Genomic DNA, 25,806 nt, shown 5'->3' on the forward strand with positions numbered 1-25,806 from the left:
TCCAAACACAATAATGCCAGAAAAACTCCCCAGTTTTAAATATCTGTTTCAATTTTTTGAAAGCTATGTTTCTACATTTCAGTTTAATAAATTACAAAGTTACTTCCAAAAGACACAGTTATCTCTTAAAAATATCATACCTGAATAACAGCACTAAACCAACACGTATTGCCAACATTTTTCAGCCCAACTGGCCAACCATCAACTCTCCTCCAGTCATTGGGATTGGGGTTTTCTCCCCAGACTTCACAGCGTTTTCTCTTTGAGCGTTTAGTTTCTGCAGAGGTTGCTTCATGCATCCTATATTGTGCAGCATGGCACACATCAAAAAAGAAAATAGTTAAAGAATAATATAGCATATGGAGAATGCTGTAACCTTTTGTGGATAATTCAAAACGCCAGAAAAAGTATTTACTGGATAATCCCTAGCTATATAAGGAACTGTAAGATTGTAACGCAACTGAAAAGCAAGATTTAAACGTAGAAATGTTAATCCTTCCATAACAGACATTATTACTAATAAGGTCCATGATAGAACTGAGTTGAAACTCAAGACTATTTAAGGCTACCATATTAGAAATTTTAGATTTCAACACAGTGAACTATCTAAGACCTCACCACTGAAAAGGGCAGGAGAGACACTGTGCTAAAGGTAAGAGCCTCCAAATTGCCCAGGACACAAAACACAGCCCTATGTTCCCTGAAATAAACATCTCAGCAGCATATGGGAATAAACATGTCCAGAAACGGAGAGGCCACCACTGGAACTAGATGTTGGTGAACAGTACCAAACAATCACCCAATCAGTACCAGTTCAAAAAAATAGATTCCTTGATCACTTATGAGACAGGGTAGTTGAATAACGCATTTAAAAACGTGCAACAGCATAACCCTCAAAGTTTATAAAAGAGAATATACATTTATCAAATACCCGGACTAGGTTGTTTTTAATTCACCCTAGCAACTGTGAACTGAAATACCTTGCACGCTTCTACTCAAAGACACAGGTTGCAATAAGACCCCTTTCAGTTTGGCTTTTTCAAAAGCGAACCAAAGAGTAAGCTAATGCGAATTCAAAATTTCTTCTAAAAGAAATTTCATTCAGGCGCTCAGCAGAATTATTCCTGAGTGGCATTCACAGAGCTATTGCCTTTGACATACACACAAATGTGGGGGCAAGGATTATAAATTAAATCAATAACCTGTTAAGATCTCTTCCATCAGCTTGAATTTTGGGAGACTCCAATAGACTCAAAGCAATGGCAGCCTGAAGATCATCTTTGTTATCATGAGTAAGGTCTATCACTTCTGTAAGATAAACAGAAATTTAATTAGTCTCTATATAGAAAACACTGCCCTTCTGTAATACAAGAAAAAGGTAAAGACATACTCCCTAGCTTTCATTACAACAATTGCTCAACTGTGTAACAATTTTATTACCCTATTGCATAGTCAAATGAGTAACTTCAGCTACACTGTAACCTTAGACTAGCCCACAGTACAGAAATAACAAGCTGCAATAATCAAATGAATCAAATACCCTCTTCTGTATTCTCACTCCACAAAGTCAAAAGTAGATCCCATACATGTGGGTTAAATAGTCTCTATTATCACAAAACATCAGCCAAATAACAAACATCCAGGGAACAGATATTTTCAATTTCATACAAAATATTCCAGAGAATAGGGATATACTCAACTAGTTAAGAACAGTAAGAGAAAGAAAAAGTGAAACTCACACATAATACAAAATACTCACAGATACAAAATACCTAAACAAAATATTAGCAAATAGAACCCAATAATATACAAAAAAAATTACATATTAAGACCAAGCTGAGTTTACTGCAGGAAAAAAAATTGAGTTAATACTAGATGGAACAGTAAAATTCACTATCTTAACAATTAAAAGAAAAAAATGGATCATCTTAACAGATACAGAAAATGTATTTGATAACATTCAACTTTCTTTCAGGATAAAAACTGAAAGCCAACTAGGAAGAGAAAAACTATCCTTAGGCTGAGAAAAAGTATCCCTGAGAAGCCCACAGAAAACTGTTATACTTAATGGAAAAACCTTAAGTACATTTGCTTTAAAATCAAGACTAAGACAAACACATCTATTATCACTGCTTTTATTCACCATGGTTCTGGAAGTTCTAGGCAGGCAGTAAGAACTTTTGGGCATGGTGGGTTATGCTTGTAATTCCAGCACTTTGGGAGGCAAAGATGGGAGGATCAGCTGAGGTCAGGAGTTTGAGACCAACCTGGCCAACATAACATGGTGGAACCTCATCTCTACTAAAAATACAAAAAATTAGCTGGGCGTGGTTGCATGTGCCTGTAATTCCGGCCACTTGGGAGGCCGAGGCAGGAGAATCGCTTGAACCCTGGAGGCGGAGGTTGCAGTGAGTTGAGATTGTGTCACTGCACTCTAGCCTGGACAACAGAGTGAGACTCCCATCTCTAAGAATATAAAGGCTGGAAAATAAGAAGGAAAACTGTCATAATTCACGGATAATAATCACCTACAAGGGAAACCCAAAATAATCCACAGCTACTCTGGGCACACTGCCTATGTGGTAGCCCTGTTCCACAGGAGCAGTCAAAAAAATAAAAGAGGCTGGAAGCAGTGGCTCACGCCTATAATCCCAGCACTTTGGGAGGCCAAGGTGGGTGGATCACCTGAGGTCGGGAGTTCAAGACCAGCCTGACCAACAAGGAGAAACTCCCTCTCTACTTAATATACAAAATTAGCCAGGCACGGTGGCGCATGCCTGTAATACCAGCTACTTGGGAGGCTAAGGAAGGAGGACTGCTTGAACCTGGGAGGCGGAGGCCACGGTGACCCAAGATCATGCCATTGCACTCCAGCCTGGGCAACAAGAGCAAAACCTCCATCTCAAAACAAAAATTTTTTAAATTAAAAAAAACACAAGTATTACAAAACTGCAGTAATCAAGACTGTGTGCTGCTGGCATAAGGAGACATATACATCAATGGAACCGAATTTACAGTCCAGAAATAAACTCTTACATTCCTGGTCAATTGATTTTCGACCTAAGTACTAAGACAACTCAAGAGGGAAAGAATATCTTTCCAACAAATGGTGCTGTGACAACTGAACACCACATGCAAACGAATAAAGCTGAACTCCTACCTAGCCCCACATACAAAAATTAAGTCAAAATGGATCAAGTCCTCAAAATGAGAGCTAAAATATAAAACGCCTAGAGGACGACACAGGTGTAAATCTTCATGACCTTAGATTAGGCAACAGAATCTGAGATGACACCCAGAGCATAAGAAACCAAAGAAAACATAGAATAAAAAATCTTTCGGGCTTCAAAGGACACCATCAATAAGTAAAGAGACTGCTGGGCACAGTGGCTCACATCTGTAATCCCAGCACTTTGGGAGGCCCAGGCGGGCGGATCACTAGGTCAGGAGTTCGAGATCAGCCTGACAAAAATAGTGAAACCCCATCTCTACTAAAAATACAAAAAAATTAGCTAGGCATGGTGGCAGATGCCTGTAATCTCAGTTACTTGGGAGGCTGAGGCAGGAGAACTGCTTAAACATGGGAGCCAGGAGGCAGAGGTTGTAGTGAGCCGAGATCGCACCACTGCACTCCAGCCTGGGCGACAGTGCGAGACTCCGTCTCAAAAAAAGAAAAAAAGAAGAAGTAAAGAGACAACTCACAGAAAGGGAGAAAATATTTGCAAAACATGCATCTGATAAGAGATCTATACACTGAACATACAAAAAGAACTCCTGTAACCGAATGAGACACACAAAGAGTGATTTCAAAAACGGGCAGAAAATCTGAATTGACATTTCTCCAAAGAATATACTAGATAAATGACCAATAAGCATACGATGCTCAACATCACTAATCATCAGAAAAATGCAAATCAAAACTACAATGAGATATCCTTTCACACCCATAGCGACAGCTATCAAAAAATATTATTAATAAGATTGGTAAGGATATGGAGAAACTGGAACCTTTGTGCACTGTTGGTGGGATTTCAAAATGGTGCAATTGGCCAGGGTGGTGGCTCACGCCTATAATCCCAGCACTTTGAGAGGCCAAGGTGGGCAGATGGCTTGCGCTAAGGAGTTCAAGACCAGCCTGGGCAACGTGGCGAAACCTTGTCTCTAAAACATTCAAAAAATAAAAATAAAAAATAAAAAATACCTGGGCATGGTGTTATGTGCCCATAGTCCCGGCTACTTGGGAGGCTGGGGCGGGAGGATCACTTGAGCCTGGGAGGTCTAGGCTGTATTGAGCCCTGTTTGCACAACTGCACTCCAGCCTGGGTAACAGTGAGACTCTGTCTCAAAAAAAAAAAAAAAAAAAAAAAACCAAAATAAATAAATAAAATACAGCTCATATTATAGTAATAAAATAAATTACTGGCTCATGCCAGTAATTCCACACTCAGGGAGGCTGAGGCAGGCGGATCACTTGAGGTCAGGAGTTCGAGACCAGCCTGGGCAACATGGTGAAACACTGTCTCTACTAAAAATACAAAACTTAGCTAGGCATGGTGGGACACACCTGTAGTCCCAGCTACACAGGAGACTGAGGCATGAGAATCACTTGTACCCGGGAGGTGGAGGCTGCATTGAGCCAAGATCGTGCCACTGCACTCCAACCTGGGTGACAGAGCAAGACCCTGTCTCAAATAAACAAACTAACTAACTAAATAAATAAGTAAAAATAAATGGTGCAACTACTGCAAAAAACAGTATGGAGGCTATTCAAAAAATTAAAAATAGAACAACCATATGACCCAGCAATCCTATTTCTGGGTACAGATCCAAAAGAATCTAAAGCAGGGTCTTTTTCTGAGACAGAGTCTCACTCTGTCACCCGGGCTGGAGTGCAGTGGCACAATCTCAGCTCACTGCAGCCTCAACCTCCAGGGCTCAAGGGATCTACTTGCTTCAGCTTCCCAGGTGGCCGGGACTACAGACACACACCATCACACCTGGCTAATTTTTCTATCTTTTGTAGAGACAGGGATTCACCATGTGGCCCTGGCTCTTGAACTCCTGAGCTCAAACTATCCACCTGCCTCAGCCTCCCAAAGTGCTGGGATTACAGGTATAAGCTACAGTGCCCAGCCTAAAGCAGGGTCTTGTAGAGATATCTGTACATCCAAATTCACAGCAACACTATTCACAAGAGCCAAGAGGCAGAAACAACCCAAATGTCCATTAATGAATGGATAAACAAAACATGGCATATACATACATACAAATGGAATATTACTCAGCCTTAAAAAGGAAAGAAATTTGAGGCATGCTGTAACATGAAGTCTGAAGACATTCTGTTAAGTGAAATAAGCCCACTGCAAAAGGACAAACAGTGTATTTCTACTTATATGAGGTTCCTAGAAATTCAGAGAAAGAGTAGAATGGAGGAGAGAAAAAATGGGAGTTACTGTTCAATGCATACTAAGTAAATGAAATGTTCTGGAAATGGATGGTGGTGATAGCTGCACAACAATATGAATTTATTTAATACTTCTGAACTGTACATTTAAACAGTTAAGATGGCAAACTATATGTTTTACCAAAAAAGACTGGAAAAAAGAAGAAATACTGTCACATGCTACAACATGGATGAAACTTATGACAGATATTATGCCAAATGAAATAAGCCAGTCACAAAAAGACAACTACCGTATGAGTCCACTTATATGAAGTATTTAAAGTGGTCAAACTCATAGAAACAGAAAGCAGAATGGTAGTTACCAGGGGCTGGGTATGGAGTTCAGATTTGCAATATGGTAACATTCTGGAAGTTGTTTCACAACAATTTGACTATTCTTAACACTCCTGAACTCTATATTTAAAAATGGATAAAGTATTTAAAAATCGAATATTTGTGGTATCTTTAGATTTTATGTAATATGTTTTTTACTAAAATAATAATTTCAAGTAATAAATTATCCAATTATCAGGCCAGGCACGGTGGCTCACGCCTGTAAAACCAGCACTTTGGGAGGCCGAGGCAGGCAGATCACTTGAGGTCAGGAGTTTGAGACCAGCCTGGCCAACATGGTGAAACCCCGTCTCTACTAAAAATACAAAAATTAACCGGGTGTGGTGCTGTGCGCCTGTGATCCCAACTACTCAGGAGGCTGAGGCAGGAGAATAGTTTATACCTGGGAGGCAAAGGTTGCAGTGAGCTGAGATCACGCCACTACATTCCAGCCTGGGCGACAGAGCGAGCCTCCTTCTCAAAAATAAATAAATAAATAAATAAATAATCAATCCAATTATCACTATAACTATTCCAATTATCATAATTTTGATAGAATATTACCATTCTATTTCCATCTAGGTAAAATTACCTAGATGGTACCTAGATTGTTACCATTTAGGTAACAATCATTAATGGCTGCTGAATATGCTAAGTGAGAAACTTCATAATAGATGAAATAAGCTGACAATACCTAAATACAATTACGATTTTAACAACACAAAGAGGGCAACCAGAAATTATATGCTTCTCAATGTAACAAAATAGAAGATATATACACACCACCACCTATGACCCAGTTGTGCCAGATAAGCATCTGCATTTATAGGAAAGACATGAGACAGAAAAATCCATTGAAAGATACCACAGTAATACAATCGCCAAACTCCAGAATGCGTGAAAATTGACATAACCAAGGACTTGATTTCTTTGGATATTAAGCTGCAAGAAAAGGGGGGGCAGATTTTATAAATAAAGAGAGTCTTAAAAGACACTTCAAACATACTTAATGTTCTAATTTATTTGGATCATTGTTCTTACAAAAACTGCAAACACTGTTAATGAGATAACCAGAGAAATTTCTACACGGGGTATTTGATGATATTAAGGGATCATGGATGATATTAAGGGATTATTTTTAGTGTGATAATGTTGCAGTTTTGAAAAATAAACAGTTCTCTTTTAGAAATGTTACCCAAAAAGCTAAATATAGAATTATCATATGACCTAGCAACTCTATTTCTAGGTATATATACAAAAGAGCTGAAAACGGATACTCAGTGAAATAGACACTGGCTTTATCATGACAGGGATATTCACTCACTGAAAATGCCCATTACCCAGGTCATGCTGGTTAAGGACACCCCTTCAGTGTGGACCCCTCATACAACATGACCATAGCAAAACTGACAAACAGTTCTGGAAGCCTCATTAGATTTGCTATCTTAACTTCCTCTCATGGGTCTTACAGATGCTAATAAAAAACAACAGGATCATTAACAGGAAAATGGAGAAAGGCAGATGGGAAAGTCAAAGGACAAAGGTGGAAATGTTTAAAGGATTATTAAGGAAGTGAGCAAAGAAAATGCTGATGGGGTGAAACTAAGGGGAAAAAGAAAGTTTGAGATAACACAGAATTGATACTGCAGATCAGTGGGGAAATTATAGTCTTTCAATTAAACATACTGATTAAACATTTTAATACAGCACTACCAAAGGTGGCTGGACCAAAGGGAACTCTGCTGATGAATCAACATTAAAGGGCTTCAAACAAGTTTCCTGCATTTACCCCAGTTTGAAGAAACTTTATAAGCTGAAAGGCAGAGACCACAAAGAGAAAGATGACCAACAATTGTGTGGGGCCAATGTTGAGGCAGGTTAATCAAGATAAAGACTGACACACAGCCAAGAGTACTTTGGCTGAATCCCTTGCTGGGGACCCAAAGCCTTATGTACACCAGTGGTGAAGCGGTCAGGGTGGGGAGTAGAAACCTTTCTGGGGCTTCGTAACACAGCAGCACAATGCACTGTGATTCTAAAACCTGTTGATTAAGTCCTAAAGGAGGCTATACTTAGGAAAGTAAGGGTTGATGGAATTAGGACAAAATTTTATAGGCGAGTTGGCATATCTGAACCTGCTTCGATGTGAAGTGGTTCCATCTTTTCTACTTGATTGTATTATGGGGATGGATGCTGTATCAGCCTGGAGAATGTTCCCTCTACCTACTCCTGTAAAACAGAAGGCATGCAAACTTGTCCTTCAAGCAATAATAATTAGACATGCTAAATGGGAACCAGAAAGATTCCCTGAGCCTACACAATAGAGTGCTGGTAGGGACAAACTGATTGCGGAGTGTTTACCAGGGCTTATGGCAAAAGCCTGTGAGTGCCTCCCAGAGACGACTACTGAGACTTTGGACTAGAGAAGTACCACTTGAGGAGCATTTATTACCTTGCTATGAGACATTAATTGAAGCTACCCTTATAAATGAGGACATAAAATCATCTTGAAACCTGAAATACTCATGCTGTCTTGTTGGGGGATGTCAGAGAAACACTTCAATGAGGATGGCAGTGCCCAAGAGAGTTCCATGATAAAATGGAAACGGTTTATACAGGATTTTGCTACCTGGAAAATGCAAGGAGGTCTTTGCATTCCCCAGGTCGCAGAGCCTCTTTTCCCCTAAGACTGACTCTGGAATTGTGTGAGGAGCTGCTGGATCCTACCCACACTTGGACAGTTTCCCAACAAACAGCTCTCAATAGACCAACAAAGAGCTGCTTAGTTTGCAGATGGTAGTTCCAAGGTGAATGGTTAACATCGTATTTGGAAGGAAGGTCGCCACTGGGATCAAAGAAGGTAAAAACAAATCAGCAGCATGTGTTGATTGCATGCTGTTTTTCTAGCAGTGATGGAAGAATTGAACAGTGATAAAAGCCCCTGTGTTAGGCTTTTTACTCACTCACGAGCAGTGGACAGTGGCCACATGATCAGGCAGGAGAGCAATGGAAAACTGGCCTATTAAAGGGATGCCCATATGGGGCATGGCCCTATAGAAATTTGAAGAGTGCATTAAAGTAGGACATGTTGATGCCAACCAGAAGAAATCCCTTAAGATGAGTTGATATGGGGGTACTGCAGCAGTGCAGAGATGGGCTGAGTCTAGACATGTTCCTTTTCCACCCTCAAGAACAAAATGCCAATAAGAACTGTTCTGTCTGCCAGGAAGAGAAAGATATTGCCGACAGCAATGGGAGGATTCCCTGGTGGCAAGGCCCTGAAGACTGCTGGCCAGTGAGACTAATGCTGGTAACCCTAGGGGACTACAAATGGGTCCTGACAGGTATAGACACTGACTCTGAACTGGGCTTTACTATCCCAACAGACCATGCAAATGCTTTCAGTGCTAAAGAAAACCTGTAACAGAACCACTTAAAAATTTCCACCTTCCTGGGGTGAGCCCTTTGACTCTCCCCTCTGCCTTTCCCCATTCTTTTGTTAATTAACCTAATGTTTTTATTAGCATCTGTAAGACCCATGAGGGGAAGCTGAGGTAGAGCATTTCACATGAGTAGGAAGGGTGACAATTTCCCAATCTAAGATAGCAAATTTGAGAGTAATGGTTACTCTCAAGCCCTGTTAAACAGAGTATGAATAGGTAAAAAATTATTTTGGAAAAGACTGTCATTACCTATAAAGTTGAAGATAAGCGTATCTTAATACCTACCAACTACATCACTGGATGTATACACTAAAAAAACTCTTGCATACAAGGACAAGCAGCATGAATCCGAATAGCTCACAGCAGGCTTGAATAGCAAAAGCTTGAAAACAACCCCAAAGTCAACCAACAAATACATACAATGTGGTATATTCAGACCATGGAATATTACACACCAGTGAAAATGAAAGAACTGCAGTTATAACCCTCCACATGGGTGAGTCTCAAACAGAACAATGGTGACCGAAAAAAGTTGTAGTGTGTACCAAGAGAATATGAGAATACATGACAATATTCACAGCAGCATCATTCAGAATAGTTCAAAATTGTTAACAGCCCAAATGTCCATTAACACCACCTCGCCTTCCTCCCAGAAGGTTCCAGAAGGTTCTCCTTGGTCTCTCCTCCCAGAAGCCTCCTTGGCTTCCAGAGTCCCTATTTTCCTGGCTTTTCCTGGGCACTCTTCACCTCCCCAGACCTCTGAACACTGGCAGCAACCGGTGCTTAAGCTGCAGAACCTTTTATTTCTCTTATACCCATGCCCTTGGAGAGTTCCTCAGTCTCACAGCTTTACAGAGCATTTACAGGTTATGATTCCAAGTCCACCTACCTCCAGCCTGGACCTCTCCTCTGAACTGTGCACCTGGGTCTCCACCGTCTTGCTGACACTTCTGCCGTACATCTAACAGGCATTTCAAATTTAGTATTCCCAAAACTGATCTCTTCATTTACCATCCAAAATCTGCTCCACCTATAGTGATTCCCATCTTGGTTAAGTGCAACTCCTTTCAGTTGCTTACGAAAAACCATTTTGAGTCACCTTTAACTCCTCCCTCTTTCACAACCCTACCTCCTCAGTAAGTAAATCCTACTGCCTTTACCTTAAAAATACTATATGCCGGAATGCCAGCACTGTTTACCCTCCACCACAGCAGCCTGGCCTGGGCTCCCTGATCTGACCCATGCTCGTCACTGTCCCCTCCCCCACATTCTGTTCTCAACACCACAGTCAGAATGGAAAATGGAAATCAGTTTAGATCATTCCTTTGCTCCAAACTCTTCAAAGGCTACCCACCTAACTCACAGCAAAAGCCAGTACTTAAGAAGGTTCTGAATGATCCACCTCCATCTCTTTCCATGGCCCCATCCCTTTCAGCCCTCCTCACTCACCGAGCCTTACCCCTGGCCTCCTTGCAGTTCCCTGAGCAAGCCAAGGTGCACTCCCATCTTAGGGCCTCAAATGACTTACTCCCTCACCTCCCCTGCACGTTCTTAATTAAAAATCCATCCCGGCTGGGTGCAGTGGCTCACACCTATAATCCCAGCACTTTGGGAGGCTGAGGTGGGCGGATCACCTGAGGTCAGGAGTTCAAGACCAGCCTGGCCAACATGGTGAGACCCCGTCTCTATTAAAAATACAAACAATTAGCCAGGCGTAGTGGCGGGTGCCTGTGATCCCAGCTACTTAGGAGGTTGAGGCAGGAGAATTGCTTGAACCCAGGAGGCAGAGGTTCGCACAATTGCACTCCAGCCTGGGTGACAAAGTGAGACTCCATCTTAAAAAAAAAAAAAAAAAAAAAGTCCATCCATTGGAAATCCAGTCCCCAGCCCTCTTTTTTTTTTCATTTCTTTCATTTTGTCCTTTTTATCCATGGTATTTATCATATTCTAGTATATTATATAATTTATTTACTTGTTGAGCTTCTCCCACTAAAAAATAAACTACATGCAGGCAGGGATTCAAGAGTGTTTGGTACATAGTTGGTCCTCATTTAAATTAATGCTAAACAATGAGTAAATGAACAAACGAAACTTTTTTTTTTCTTTGAGACCGAGTCTTACTCTGTCGCCCAGGCTGGAGTGTAGTGCCGGGATCTCAGCTCACCGCAAGCTCCGCCTCCTGGGTTCACGCCATTCTCCTGCCTCAGCCTCCGAGTAGCTGGGACTACCAGTGCCCACCACCACGCTCAGCTAATTTTCTGTATTTTTACTAGAGACGGGGTTTCACCATGTTAGCCAGGATGGTCTCGATCTCCTGACCTCATGATCTGCCCGCCTCGGCCTCCCAAAGTGCTGGGATTACAGGTGTGAGCCACCGCGCCTGGCCGAAACTTTTTAAGTGCCTAGAATTGTGCCTGCCACATAGCAACAGCTCAGTAATAAGCTGTTATTACTATTATTTTCAAAAGGCTGATGTGATTGACATGGAACTCACATAGACTTGGTTTCTTATTTTCTGCTAGTTCAGCAAAGGACCAAGACAGGATATACGGTACCTACTTGCTAATACTTCCTTGTTGGCAGCACTCCCTTCTACTTCAGATGGTTCTGTAGCAACAGTGTCTTGACTAGGCTCCTTAACTCTCTCATCAGTGAGAAGGCTGACTGCCTGAGTAATGTCACCATTACTGGCCTATAGGAGAAAAAGACAATAGAAATTTCAAAAGTAATCATCATAGAATTTAAAACCAGTTTTGAGGATTAACTTTATTACCCTGCTGACACACTGAATTATCAGGCATAATTCTAGGGTAGAATTATAAGACTATACTGGACAGGTCTAATGTGCTTGAAGCGTCTATCAAACGCCTCGTTACAGGAGTTTCCATGCTCTGATTTCCCACAACACCCAAACAAAAGTGAAATCTCGATGGAGATTTGTTCCCATTGCTTCAGATACTACTACTCATGATTTCTGTGAACAGTCTAAAGTACGATGTGTCAAAAAAGGGGGTTGGCAATTAACATAGACATTCTAAATCAAGTCAGCCCTACAACAAAAATGCCAAGCAGGCCAGGCGCAGTGGCTCACGCCTGTAATCCCAGCACATTGGGAGGCCAAGGCAGGCAGATCGCTTGAGCCCAGGAATTGGAGACCAGCCTGAGCAACTTGGCAAAGCCCCGTCCCTACTAAAAATACAAAAAATAGCCAGGCATGAGTCCCAGCTACTAGGGAGGCTGAGGTGGAAGGATCGCTTGAGCCCAGGAGGCAGAGGCTGCAGTGAGCCGAGATCACACCACTGCACTGCAGGCTGGGCAACCGAGTGAGATCCTGTGTCCTGTCTCAAAAAAAAAAAAAGGCCAAGCAGTTACCTATTTTCTAGTGGTGATCTTTCTTGTTTTTAACGTTCTATGAGGAAACATTTCTAACATATATGCCAGGAAAGGGAATAAGAGAACCCCCATGTACCTATCACTTATCTTCAACAATTACCTAGTCACTTAGTCATAACCTTTCTTATTTTCTCTAAACCTCCTATACTGCCTTAGATATTCTGAAGCAAATCCTAACCATCTTATCACTGGTCAACATTTCAGAATGTATCTTTTAAAAATATAACCCATGGCCGGGCACGGAGGCTCACACCTGTAATCCCAACATTTTGGGAGGCCAGGTCGGGTGGATCACTTGAGGTCAGGAGTTCAAGACCAGTCTGGCCAATATGGTGAAACTCCGTCTCTACTAAAAAGACAAAAATTAGCCAGGTGTGGTGGCACATGCCTGTAATCCCAGCTACTCGGGAGGCTGACTGAGGTGGCAGAATCACTTGAACACGGGAGGGAGAGGCTGCAGTGAGCCAAGGTTGTGCTACTGCACTCCAACTGGGCATCAGAGTGAGACTCCATCTCAAAAAAAAAAAAAAAAGCTATTGTCACGCCTTAAGAGTAACAACAGGTTTTTTCAATATCAGATAACCAGTTCAAACTTCCCTGACTCAAATATCATTTAGTTTGCTGGTTTGGATAAGGAACCATAAGGCTTATACAGTGCACTGGTTGATGTTTCTTAAATCTCTTCTACGCTGCAGGGTTACCCGAACCACAAATCTCCCCCAGCCCCTTATAATTTACATGTTGAAGATACTGGGTCAATCATTTGACCTGTAGAGGTTCTGTACCCAAATGTGCTTTAATTTGGGTACAGAAATAGCTTGAACTGACATAACTATCATATAGACAGCTGCTTGAAAGCCTCCGGACTGGCAGAGATCTGGAAACCAACCTTCAGAGCTTCATGGAGAAAGGAAGGGTCCTGAATGCCTGTGATTTCTCTCAGTTGATTTAACAGCATTTGGCAGCTCTATATTTGCAAAACAAAAAAAAAACCACAAATATGTCAGTCAGAAAGTAAACCTGGGTACATTTAAAGAATAACTAAAAGCATCTTGGATAAACAGGCCTGAGGCTTGCCCAGACTAGAATGCAGTGGCATGAGCTCACTGCAACCTCTGCCTCCTGGGTTCAAGCTATTTTCCTACCTCAGCCTCCCAAGCAGCTGGGATTATAGGCGCATGCCACCACGCCCAGCTAATTTTTAGTAGTGACAGGGTTTCACCTTGTTGGTCAGGCTGGTCTTGATCTCCTGACCTCGTGATCCACCCGCCTAGGCCTCCCAAAGTCCGCTGGGATTACAGTCCGTGGGCCAACGCAAACAGCCCTTCATTTTTTAACTCTAAACAACCAACTCTAAGCTCCAAGTAACAATGTATTGGCTGTCAGAAATACTCTGAAATGCCAAATCTATTTCTCTTTTAAAAGTTCAATCATGGAAAATACCTTTGGTACTTATGAAAGAAACAGATGATAGTAAAATTACAAATATATAATACATTTAAATGTAATATTCTAGCCTTAATGGACACTTAAAAGTTCCCCAGGTTTTTCTTTTGGTAGGCAGTACATTAAGTAGGTCATATAAGGAGTCTGGAGAATTTGCATGGATATAAAGATGTGCTATTTCAAGCTTTCCTGCACATGCCATTAGTGTGTATCATTTTTCACTGACAATAAGTTTCCAATCATGTAATTAACCAATGATAACACCAACATATTTAAAACTCTGTTTGATTACTTAAAAAGAAGTACAGCTAAAGCTAGAATTTTCTCGATTAAATAAAATATATAATTTCAAAGGGTATAAAGTATGAAATGTTTTCTCTTCATTAACCTAAATCATGGAAAAACCTAAATTGTTAACTTCCAGCTAAGACAAAATCAGTTTACAAACCCTTCAGCCTTAACATCTTCACTCTATCATTTTATCCTGCTTTACACAAAGACAAAATACAAAACACCGATTTGCAAGTACAGCTCAATCTAAACAACTGGCTGGCCCAACTTGAGACACAATGATCTTTTAAGACGAATGCTGAAAACAAAGTAGTTCAAAATTAATTCAGCAACAAGAAATCTAATTTATACCATTCCTAAGATTACGCTTAAATTAAGTTAGTAATATGTCTCAGAGAGATAGTCTACATTTACTCCCAGCTATAATAGAAACACTATCTTATGTTCTTCAACAGCTGTGGGCCCAATGCAACACTAAAGTATTACACAACCAGAAATAACTAACTGAAACATCCCTCTAAAGTCCTGAAGAGGTCTGGCGTGGTGGCTCATGCCTGTAATCCCAGGACTTTGGGAGGCCAGGGTGGGCGGATCACTCGAGGTCAGGAGTTCGAGACCAGCCTGACCAACATGGCCCTGTCTCTACTAAAAATACAAATCAGTTGGGCATGGTGGCACATGCCTGTAATCCCAGCTACTCAGGAAGCTGGGGCAGAAGAATTGCTTGAACCCGGGAGGTGGAGGTTGCGGTGAGCCAAGATCGTGCTATTGCACTCCAGCCTGGGCAACAACAGCACAACTCAGTCTCAATAAATAAATAAATAAAGTCCTCGAAGAAGCATCAACAGTCGTTCTGCTGTAGTTAGACTATAGTCATAGGCTACAAATGGAACCCTACCCTGCTGAGACCAGCAGACTTTCACGCTATGAGTCTTGTCAAATCCAGTCACTGCCTGTGCACTGGGAGAGTGATTATCATACTAAAAGGTATCCAGATTCAGCCTAAGCAAAAACTAAAATCGCAAGCATGTAATTTTTAGAAAAATTAAATACTAGTTTTTTTGAAACTAATTCTAATTGCATTTGATTTTACTGTATAAAAGTGGTACGAATCTATGTATCTCACAAAAATTGCACGTGATTTTTTTTTTTTTTTTTTTTTTTGAGACAGAGTCTTGCTCTGTCGCCCAGGCTGGGGTGCAGTGGCCGGATCTCAGCTCACTGCAAGCTCCGCCTCCCGGGTTTAGACCATTCTCCTGCCTCAGCCTCCCGAGTAGCTGGGACTACAGGCGCCCGCCACCTCGCCCGGCTAGTTTTTTTTTTTTTTTGTATTTTTTAGTAGAGACGGGTTTCACCGTGTTAGCCAGGATGGTCTCGATCTCCTGACCTCGTGATCCGCCCGTCTCGGCCTCCCAAAGTGCTGCGATTACAGGCTTGAGCCACCGCGCCCGGCCAAAAATTGCACATGATTTTCTAAAAGATCAACATCAATGTACCCAAAAAAGGGTGGAATAATTGAGACGGGGAATAAGTAGTACATTAATACCAAACTAGCGTCAAGAAGGTAACAATGGGATAATCGCATCTTCATTGGGAATTATTCTGTATAAAAATTAACATTTATGATTCAGAGAAAATAATCCCGGTAAAAAGTAATAGCTGACAGATACTGCTTACTTTTAGCCAGGTACTGCTATAAACACTTGGCATGTATGAACTAATGTAACTCACTGAACCCTCATAACAGACCTGGGACATAGGTATTATGCCCATCCTACAAAAAGCTGAGGCACAGAGAGGTTAAGTAACTGTACACAAAGTTACTGCTGATAAGGGATGCACTATGCCACGCTGTATTTGAGAAGACAAAAAGATAGGCAAGAATACCTATCTGGTGCAAAAAAAATGCAAACATCTTATTCTTGTATTTTATTTAATTAATTAATTAATTTATTTATTTATTTATTTTTGAGACGGAGTCTCACTGTGTCGCCCAGACTGGAGTGCAACGGTACAATCTCGGCTCACTGCAACCTCCGCCTCCTGAGTTCGAGCAATTCTCCTGCCTCAGCTTCCTGAGTAGCTGGGACTACAGGCGCCGGCCACCACACCCGGCTAATTTTTTGTATTTTTAGTACAAACGGGGTTTCACCATGCTGACCAGGCTGGTCTCGAACTCCCAAGCTCAGGCGATCCACCTCAGGCAATCAGCCTCCCAAAGTGCTGGGATTACAGGCATGAACACGGCACCTGGCCAGTTTTTACTTTCAATTAATTAATTTATTTCTCACTCTGTTGCCCAGGCTGAAGTCCGGTGGCGCGATCTGTGGCTCACTTCAACCTCCGCCTCCTCCTGCCTCAGCCTCCCAAAGTGCTAGGATTATAGGTGTTAGCCACCACACCCAGCCAATTTTTATATTTTGACCTTGATCTTCGCACCCTAACAAGTTTCTTTATTTTAAAATTTTGCTTGTCCTTATATAATCACAAGTTTCATTATTTAGTAGTGCAATCTGTTCTAAACCAGCTATCATCAGAAGTAGAGATGTAAATATTACATTTGACTAAATCTAAGGTGCCATCGGTTACAAACGAAGAAAGGAAAACTGCTGCCACTTAAACTATGACACAATGTCTTAATGGCAGTCCTGGGAGACATATACCACACTAGCTTCTGAAATCTCTGAACTTTTTCATTTATGTTGAGGAATACAGCAATTTCCCCTGCTTCCAGGTGCACCGCCTGGCACGTGATAGGCAATTCTTTCACATGTTTCTCGGCAACAAAACTTAACACAGCAGAATACATCTATAGTGTCTGCCCTTCTGGGTTGCATAAAGCACTTGACTATAGCTCTGCAAGAAAATCTGAAACTGCAAACATTCCTCCAAAGGTAAATATTTTGTTTCATATAAAATCAAATTTATACCCTGCCATTCTGCTTCCATGCCTTGCTTCATATACAGGTTTTTTGGTTTTTTTTGTTCTGTTTTCATTTCAATGTTGAATCACAGTGTAAATTTTTAAGTGACATATGCAATGGCAAGTTAACCATGTATTACTAACAGTACATATAACTTGACTGTCAACTGTTGTTATAACAATAGTAACAGCTATGACCAAGTTCATACAAGTGCAGACAACGGCAACATCACATCTGCTACTTGGATGATAGTAAAAATGTTAAGAACATCTTGATGTCAGAGATCTCAGAATGCCAAATAAATGTGAATCAATGAAATACAGTATTCATATACTAATTTACTAATTATTTACATTTGGCCTTGGATTAAAGTCAGTTATACTGTAATATTCTCATTTATCTTTCTCCATTTTGTAATAGGTAGCAGTGGACATTAATATATCTGGGATAACACAATCAGGAAAGGAAAATAAATTCTTGAGTTCCCTTTTTTTGAGACAGGGTGTTGCTCTGTGGCCCACTTTTTTTTTGAGACACGGTGTCGCTCTGTGGCCCAGGCTGGAGTACAGTGGCATGGTACGATCTTAGCTCACTGCAGCCTCGGCATCCCGGGCTCAGGTGACTCTCCCACCTCAGCCTCCCGAGTAGTTGGGACTACAGGTGCCCACCACCACGCCCAGCTAGTTTTCCTATTTTTAGTAGAGATGGGATTTCTCCATGTTGGCCAGGCTGGTCTTGAACTTCTGGCCTCAAGTGATCCACCTGTCTCAGCCTCCCAAAGTACTGGGGTTACAGGCGTGAGCCACTGCACCTGGCCCAGTGACCTTTTTTTTAAAGGCTACTGGGTAGAGATGACAACTATGTAAAATTATTTTGTATAGCTCCAAGAACAATGTTCTACATGGAAATTCAAATCCAAATTCCTCATCTTGCCATTCAAAGACCATTACCTGATTCCCCGCTTAGCCTGTTCTACCTTTTCTCCTCTCAGTTCCTTACTGCAAACTCATTCTCTCATGCACAGAGTGTTGCTCCTAGAATCACTTGTAATACCACCTACATTATTAAACTATGGTATGCCAACTACATTCAAGGGTTATATTTGTCTTACCTCCTCCATATGAAGTCCTTCTAAGAACTCTGGCCCATACTGTTCTCTCCCCTTTCTCATCTCCCATGTTAAGGAAATGAATAGGCCTGTGACTGAATGTAGCCACTGTCTTCACTTGGCATTTCTCATCATTCTATTCTATTGTATTCTACTCTACTCTACTCTACTCTACTCTATTCTATGACGGAGTCTTGCTGTCACCTAGGCTGGAGCGCAGTGGTGTGATCTCAGCTCCCTGCAAATTCCACCTCTCAGGTTCAAGCGATTCTCCTGCCCCAGTCACCTGAGCAGCTGGGATTACAGGCGCCCACTAACACGATCAGCTTAATTTTTGTATTTTTAGTACAGATGAGGTTTCACTATGTTGCCCAGGCTGGTCTTAAACTCCTTACCTCAAGTAATCCACCCACCTTGGCCTTCCAAAGTGCTGGGATAACAGGCATGAACCACTGGGCCAGACCTGTTCTCTAATTGTTTTAAATATGAAATTCTTGCCTCCTTTAAAGCAAGAATCATGCAATACACTGCCTAATTGGAATCATCCATGGGACAGTGCTGATAATAAAGACAGTTAACATTTATTGAGCAACTACTTTATTATTTTTTTTCTTTTTGGAGATGGGGGTCTCACTATGTTGACCGCAAGTGGCCTAACTGCTGGACTCAAAGGATCCTCCCACCACAGCCTTCCAGGTTGCTGGGACTACAGGCACACATCACCATACCTGGCTGAACATTTGTCAGGGAACAGGCGCCTTTCATGTATGTAATCCTAATAACAAAGGTAGGCATTGCACACATTAGGAAATTAAGGTTTACAAAACCTATTTATCATCAAATGACTAGAATTAAAAGCTAAATCAAAGATAGCTATAAAACACATAGCTATTAAAAGTCTAAGAGCTTGCTTGAGCAGTGCATTAAAATTGGAACAATACAGAGATTAGCATGGACCCTGTGCAAGAATAACATGCAAATTCATGAAGTGTTCCATAATTTAAAAATAAAAATAAAATGTAAAGAGTATGAATAACAAATTTCACATGCATTATTTATATACATACACAAATGCTATGACATGACCCAGTCTTGTAAAGATTTAGCTAAAGTTCTCAACAGAACCCACACTCCAAATCTTCATAAGTACTATATATATATAAATTAATTTTACAGTAACACTAAACCCATCAAGATCCTACCATATTACTAACTCACTTCTCCTGAACTTCACAGAAAGAGGATTTAAATATTAACTTCACTCTACCTTGCAATATGTAAAGTACACACCCAACAAGGAGACAAGACAAAGCCTGTACTCCTCTCACAATGAAGTCAAATAACTTGCAAGAGCCAACAGGTTTGCATTTCCTGAGTTAAATTCACAATGTTTTCACAAAACAAAAAGCACTCCCTTTTCTTGCCCAGAGGCAGTAAAGAAAGACAGGCAAACACAACCTCTATCAGGAAGGAACTCAAGCTTTTTGACCTCACTGCTACTCAATGGTTTTGATGCAATCCAGCCCACTTCTCAGGAAGGAGATTTTCTTAGAGCAAAAATAACTCACCCACAATCAGCAATTAACAAGATTATTCAGACACTAAAAACATTAAGCTATCAAGTTTTTGTAACAAACAATACCTGGCCTGATCCTACAGTAACTAAGTTAAAACTCTCTGATGAAATAATGCAAAATATTTCATTACTAATCGTTAAAACTCCTAATTTAGCATTGTGATGAGATGCTTTATAGGTTATTCCATTCCTTCAAACAGGGATGCTATTTTCATCATTCTGATGCACATATTTCCTGATCTCAATTGTCTAGTCTTACGAAGACATTTCTAAATTTACAACTATGTAAATAATTAATAAATGTTCCCTTACTCCAAAGAACTACCAAGGTGTGCCTACTAAAATTCTTTCCAAAGCTAAAGATCTGGTTCGCAATTACAAAATAAAACTTAAGTACCCAAGGAAAGCAAAAAAAGAAAAAACAAAAGGAAACAAAACAAAAAACACCTGAAGAGTCAAAGAAAATATATAGCATCAACCCCCAAAACTCTGGCCAAGTGCGGTGGCTCATGCCGGTGATCCCAGCACTTGGGGAGGCGGAGGCAGGAGGATCACAAGATCAGGAGTTCGAGACCAGCCTGGCCAATATGGTGAAACCCCCATCTCTACTAAAAAAAAAAAAAAATATATATATATATATATAAATTCTCCAGGCATGGTGGTGAGCACCTGTAGTCCCAGCTACTCGGGAGGCTGAGGCAGGAGAACTGCTTGAACCTGGGAGGTGGAGCTTGCAGTGAGCCAAGATTGGGCAACTGCACTCTAGCCTGGGCAACAGAGCGAGACTCCAGTCTCAACAACAACAACAACAACAACAACAACAAAAGGGCTGGGCTTGGTGGCTCACGCCTGTAATCCCAGCACTTTGGGAGGTCAAGGTGGGCGGATCACGAGGTCAGGAGATCGAGACCATCCTGGCTAACACGGTGAAACTCAGTCTCTACTAAAAACACACAAAATTAGCCGGGCGTGGTGGCAGGCACCTGTAGTCCCAGCTACTCAGGAGGCTGAGGCAGGAGAATGGCTTGAACCCAGGGACAGAGGTTGCAGTGAGCCAAGATCGCGCCACTGCACTCCAGCCTGGGTGACAGAGCAAGATTATGTCTCAAAAAAAAAAAAAAAAGAAAAAAAGAGAAAAAAACACCTCTGTCTGGACAACAAAGACAGTTGCTAACCTTTCCAACCTCCATAAAACAAGGAATGGCCCTTAAAAGCCCTAGGATTTTTTCAGTTTTTCTTCCAGCAACAATGCCATGCTGATCCAATTTTTTCATGGAATAGAAACCTAAAGTAGCTGTAAGAATATGGCTGTCTAAAAAAGACAAACAGCAGCTTTCTGTGGACACAGCTAAATTCCCTGAAATGGACTACTTAATAATTTTGGTGAATGATGCAAATGTCAGTACATGATGAAAATGCCTGTTTGAGTTTATCAACTGGCTTAAAGTTTACAAAAACAATTAAAAGTGTTTAAAATTTGGCCACTGTTATATCATGTAAAGGGGTTTAAACTGGGACTTAAAAACAAGAAAAAAAAGGAACTAATCATTATTTACTTTTTAATTTTTTCCATCTCTTTCTTCACATGTACTAAGAAATTCCAATAGTACAAAAGGGTATAAAATGAAAAGGAAATCACCTTCTTCCCACCCTAGTTCTATTTCCCAGGGCTACTACCATTAACAGTTTCTGGGCCGGGCGCGGTGGCTCAAGCCTGTAATCCCAGCACTTTGGGAGGCCGAGACGGGTGGATCACGAGGTCAGGAGATCGAGACCATCCTGGCTAACACGGTGAAACCCCGTCTCTACTAAAAAATACAAAAAAACTAGCCGGGCGAGGTGGCGGGCGCCTGTAGTCCCAGCTACTCGGGAGGCTGAGGCAGGAGAATGGCGTGAACCCGGGAGGCAGAGCTTGCAGTGAGCTGAGATCCGGCCACTACACTCCAGCCTGGGCGACAGAGCGAGACTCCGTCTCAAAAAAAAAAAAAAAGTTTCTGTTATCTTTCCAGAAATTGTCTATGCACATTAATACATTTTTTCATATGCTACATAATGTCCTACGCCTTGCTTTTTCCTTATTTTAGGATATATTAAGAAAATATTTTTTCATTTCTTTGAATACATGTCCCAACTAAATATGAGAAATGAGGCTGAAAAACACATCGAACACATCACCGAAAATGAAGGAAAATACAATTTTTAACAACATATTGGTAGGGCTAATTGAAAAACTGGGAAAATATCAGGGAAAGATATGAGAAATCAAATTTATATGCTTATAGTTTTAGAAATATAGCAATGATAAAATTTTAAGTTATTACTAGGTGGGTGTTTGCGTATAGTTTCTATTTTTAATAAGTAACAGAGATAGCTGGGCGCAGTGGCTCACGCCTGTAATCCCAGCACTTTGGGAGGCTGAGGTGGGTGGATCACCTAAGGTCAGGAGCTCGAGACCATCTTGGCCAACATGGTGAAACCCCATCTCTGCTAAAAATACAAAAATTAGCTGCGTGTGGTGACGGGCACCTGTAATCCCAGCTACTTGGGAGGCTGAGGCAGGAGAAGGGCTTGAACCTAGGAGGCAGAGGTTGCAGTGAGCCGAGACTGCGCCACTGTACTCCAGCGTGGGCGACAAGAGCAAGACTCTGGCTCAAATAAATAAATAACAGAGATCAGAGAGGTGATGTGGGATTGGATTACAAAGGGTTCTAAATGTCAGGAAGAATTTAGGTTTGATCTGATGAGCAATGGATAATCACTGCAGGTTCCTCAGCAGGGAAGATACATGAAGGAAGAAAAGGCATTTAAGTGGATTAGTCTAGCCCATGTGAACAACTGGTTCAACGTGGGATGACACTAGGAAAAGAAAGCTTGAGTTATAGTGCTACTGAGTAAACTAACTGTGATGAGAGAGACAGAATGCTGGTAGGCAAAACGTCAAAGTAAGGCATACTCTGAACATCTCAAAGAATGAAGAGAGACAGCTTAGTCACACATTTGCAATGGATGCCTAAGAGAATGCCTTTGTCAATAACATAAAAGGAAACCCAACAATGTGATATAACACCCCAACAGAATGAAGGAGAAAAAAAAAACAATGGTCACCTTGATTGATGCAGAAAAACATTTGACAAAATCCAACACACATTCATAATAAAAACCATCAGAAAATTAGGAACAAAAGGGAATTCCCTCAACATGATAAAGGGCCTTTATAAAAACCCAAGAGTTAACATCATATTCAATGGTGAAAGACTGAAAGCTTTACCCGTAAAATCAGGAACATGACAAAGATGCCCACTTTCACCACTGCTATTCAACACTGTACTGGAAGTTTAAGCCAGAGCAATCAGGCAAGAATAAAAAATAAATGGCATCTAAATTGCAAAGGATAAAAAAGTAAAACTGCATTCACAAATGACATGATCCTATATATACAAAATCCCAAAGAATCTGCCAAAAAGTTACCAGAGCTGGTCAACAAATTCCGCAGCTTCAAGGTAAAGATAAACAGGCAAAATTCAGTTGTGTTTCTATAAAACAGCAGTAAGAAATCAAAAAGGAAATTAAGAAAACAATTACATTTACAATAGCATCCTAAAGAATAAAACACTTAGGAACAAATTTGACCAAAGCGGTAAAAAACCTGGGCTGGGTGCAGTAGCTTATGTCTGTAATCCCAGCACTTTGGGAGGCCCAGGCAGGTGGATCAGAAGGTCAGGAGTTCAAGACCAGCCTGGCCAACATGGTGAAACCCCGTCTCTACAAAAAATACAAAAATTAGCCGGGCATGGTGGCAGGTGCCTGTAATCCCAGCTACTTGGGAGACTGAGGCAGGAGAATCGCTTGAACCCACGAGGTGGAGGTTGTAGTGAAATTATGCCATTGCACTTCAGCCTGGGCAACAGAGCGAGACTCTGTCTTAAAAAAAAAAAAAGAAAAAGAAAAGAAAAAAAACCTGTACATTGAAAACTATAAAACACTGCTGAGGCTGGGTGCGATGGCTCACACCTGTAATCCCAGCACTTTGGGGGGCTGAGGCAGGCAGATTGCTTGAGCTGAAGTGTTCGAGAGCAGCCTGAGCAACATGGTAAAACACCATCTCTACAAAAAACACAAAAATTAGTCAGGTGAGGCAGTGTGTGCCTATAGTCCCAGCTTCTCAGAAGGCTGAAGTGGGAAGACTGCTTGAGCCCAGAAGATGGAGGCTGCAGTGAGCCAACATTGTGCCACCGCACTCCAGCCTAACAAAAGAGTGAGACCCTGTCTCAAAAAAAAAAAAAAAAAAAAAAAAGAATTTGCCGGTCACAGTGGCTCATGCCTGTAATCCCAGCACTTTGGGAGGCTGAGGCGGATGGATCACCTGAGGTCAGGAGTTTGAGACCAGCCTGGCCAATATGGTGAAACCCTATCTCTACTAAAAATACAAAAAATTAGCCAGGCATGGTGGCACATGCCTGTAGTTCCACCTACTCAGGAGGCTGAGGCTGGAGAACCACTTGAACCCAAGAGGTGGAGGGTGCAGTGAGCCAAGATCTCACCACTGCACAGAGTGAGACTCTGTCTCAAAAAAAAAAAAAAAAAAAAATTTTAAAAATTGATGAAAGAAGTTAAAGACCTAAATAAATTGAAAAACATCCAGGTTCATGAACTGGAAAACTGTACTAGTCAGAGTTCCCCAGAGAAACAGAAGGGAAAGGAGATAAATATAGGAGGTGAGACTTATTACAAGGAATTGGCTCACATGACTGCGGAGACTGAGAAGTCTCAAGATCTGCAGTTAGCAAGCTGGAGAACCAGGAGACCAGCGGTATAGTTTTAGTGTAAGTCTGAGGCCCAAGAACCAGGCGAGCTGAGTGTGTAAGTTCCAGTCTGAGTCTGAAGTCCTGCAAACCAAGAGAGCTGATGGTTGTCTAAGTTCCAGTGCCAGGACCGAGGAAGATCAATGTCCCAGCTCTAGCAGTCAGGCAAGCAAAGTTTCCTCTTAGCATTTTTGTTCTATTCAGGTCTTGATTGAATGAGGCCCACTACCCACATTAGGGAGTTCAAACTGCTCTACACAGTCTACCGATTCAATGTTAATCTCATCCAGAATCACTCTCATAGACACACCTAGAATAATGTTTGACCAAATGTCTGCATACCTCATGGCCCAATCAATTGACACATTAACTTAACCATCACGAAGACAGTATTTTTTTTTGAGATGGGGTCTCAGTCACCCAGGCTAGAGTGCACCTCACCCTCCACCCTATGAGCTCAAGCGATCCTCCCTCCTCAGCTTCCCAAGTACGTGGGAACACAGATGTGTGCCATGAAGCCCAACTAAGATTTTTTGTATTTTTGGTAAAGGTGGGGTTTCACCATGTTGCCCAGGCTGGCCTTGAACTCCTGAGCTCAACTAATCTGCCCATCTTGGCCTCTTCCCAAAGTGCTGGGATTACAGGCGTGAGGTACTGCGTCTGGCCACAAAGACTTAATACTGTGAAGGTGGTAATACTACTCAAAGCAATTCAAAAGTTCAATGTAATCCCTATCAAAATTCCAAAGGCCCTATGTGTGTGCATGTGGCAGGGGGCTGGGGGGACCTCTAGTGAAAATCAGAAAACCTGCTAGACAAATTCTAAAAGCTGCAGTGCTTTGGCCTTTCTTGCAGAAATAGAAAAGCTGATCCTCAAATTCATACAGAATTTCAAAGGACCTGGAAGAACTAAAACAATATTGAAAAGAAGAACAAAGTTGGAGGACTCACACTTCTTATATCAAAACTTCGTATTAATCCAAAGCTACAGTTATCATAACAGTGTGGTACTGGCATAAGGACAGATATATAGACCAATAGAATAGAA

General features: G+C 41.4%; 1 protein-coding gene, 1 non-coding gene and 1 pseudogene across 50 annotated transcripts in view; 1 reads left to right on the forward strand and 2 right to left on the reverse strand.

Annotated features, from left to right (window-relative positions):
* USP28 (ubiquitin specific peptidase 28) overlaps window positions 1-25,806 on the reverse strand; it is a 76,675-nt gene that overhangs the window by 41,113 nt on the left and 9,756 nt on the right. For 35 of the 49 annotated variants that reach the window (XM_074015250.1, XM_074015251.1, XM_074015248.1 and 32 more), the window contains 4 exons: window positions 13,502-13,579; window positions 11,779-11,911; window positions 1,203-1,308; window positions 141-300 (listed from right to left, as the gene is read on the reverse strand). Coding sequence is in view for 45 of the 49 variants with exons in the window: in XM_074015240.1 (XP_073871341.1) it covers window positions 141-300; window positions 1,203-1,308; window positions 11,779-11,911; window positions 13,502-13,579 (477 nt within the window). In the remaining 4 variants the exon portion in view is untranslated. Of the gene's footprint in view, window positions 1-140; window positions 301-1,202; window positions 1,309-4,201; window positions 4,338-11,778; window positions 11,912-13,501; window positions 13,580-25,806 lie in introns of all 49 variants that reach the window. The other 14 variants (XM_074015242.1, XM_074015231.1, XM_074015226.1 and 11 more) reach the window with 4 other exon arrangements.
* LOC123568891 (U6 spliceosomal RNA) lies at window positions 19,290-19,384 on the forward strand (annotated as a pseudogene).
* On the reverse strand, window positions 25,539-25,598 carry LOC123568914 (U7 small nuclear RNA). The gene has a single exon (XR_006692465.1). It is a non-coding gene; the product is annotated as a U7 small nuclear RNA (small nuclear RNA).

Source organism: Macaca fascicularis, chromosome 14 (genome assembly GCF_037993035.2).
Source record: "Macaca fascicularis isolate 582-1 chromosome 14, T2T-MFA8v1.1".
NCBI classification, from domain to species: domain Eukaryota; kingdom Metazoa; phylum Chordata; class Mammalia; order Primates; family Cercopithecidae; genus Macaca; species Macaca fascicularis.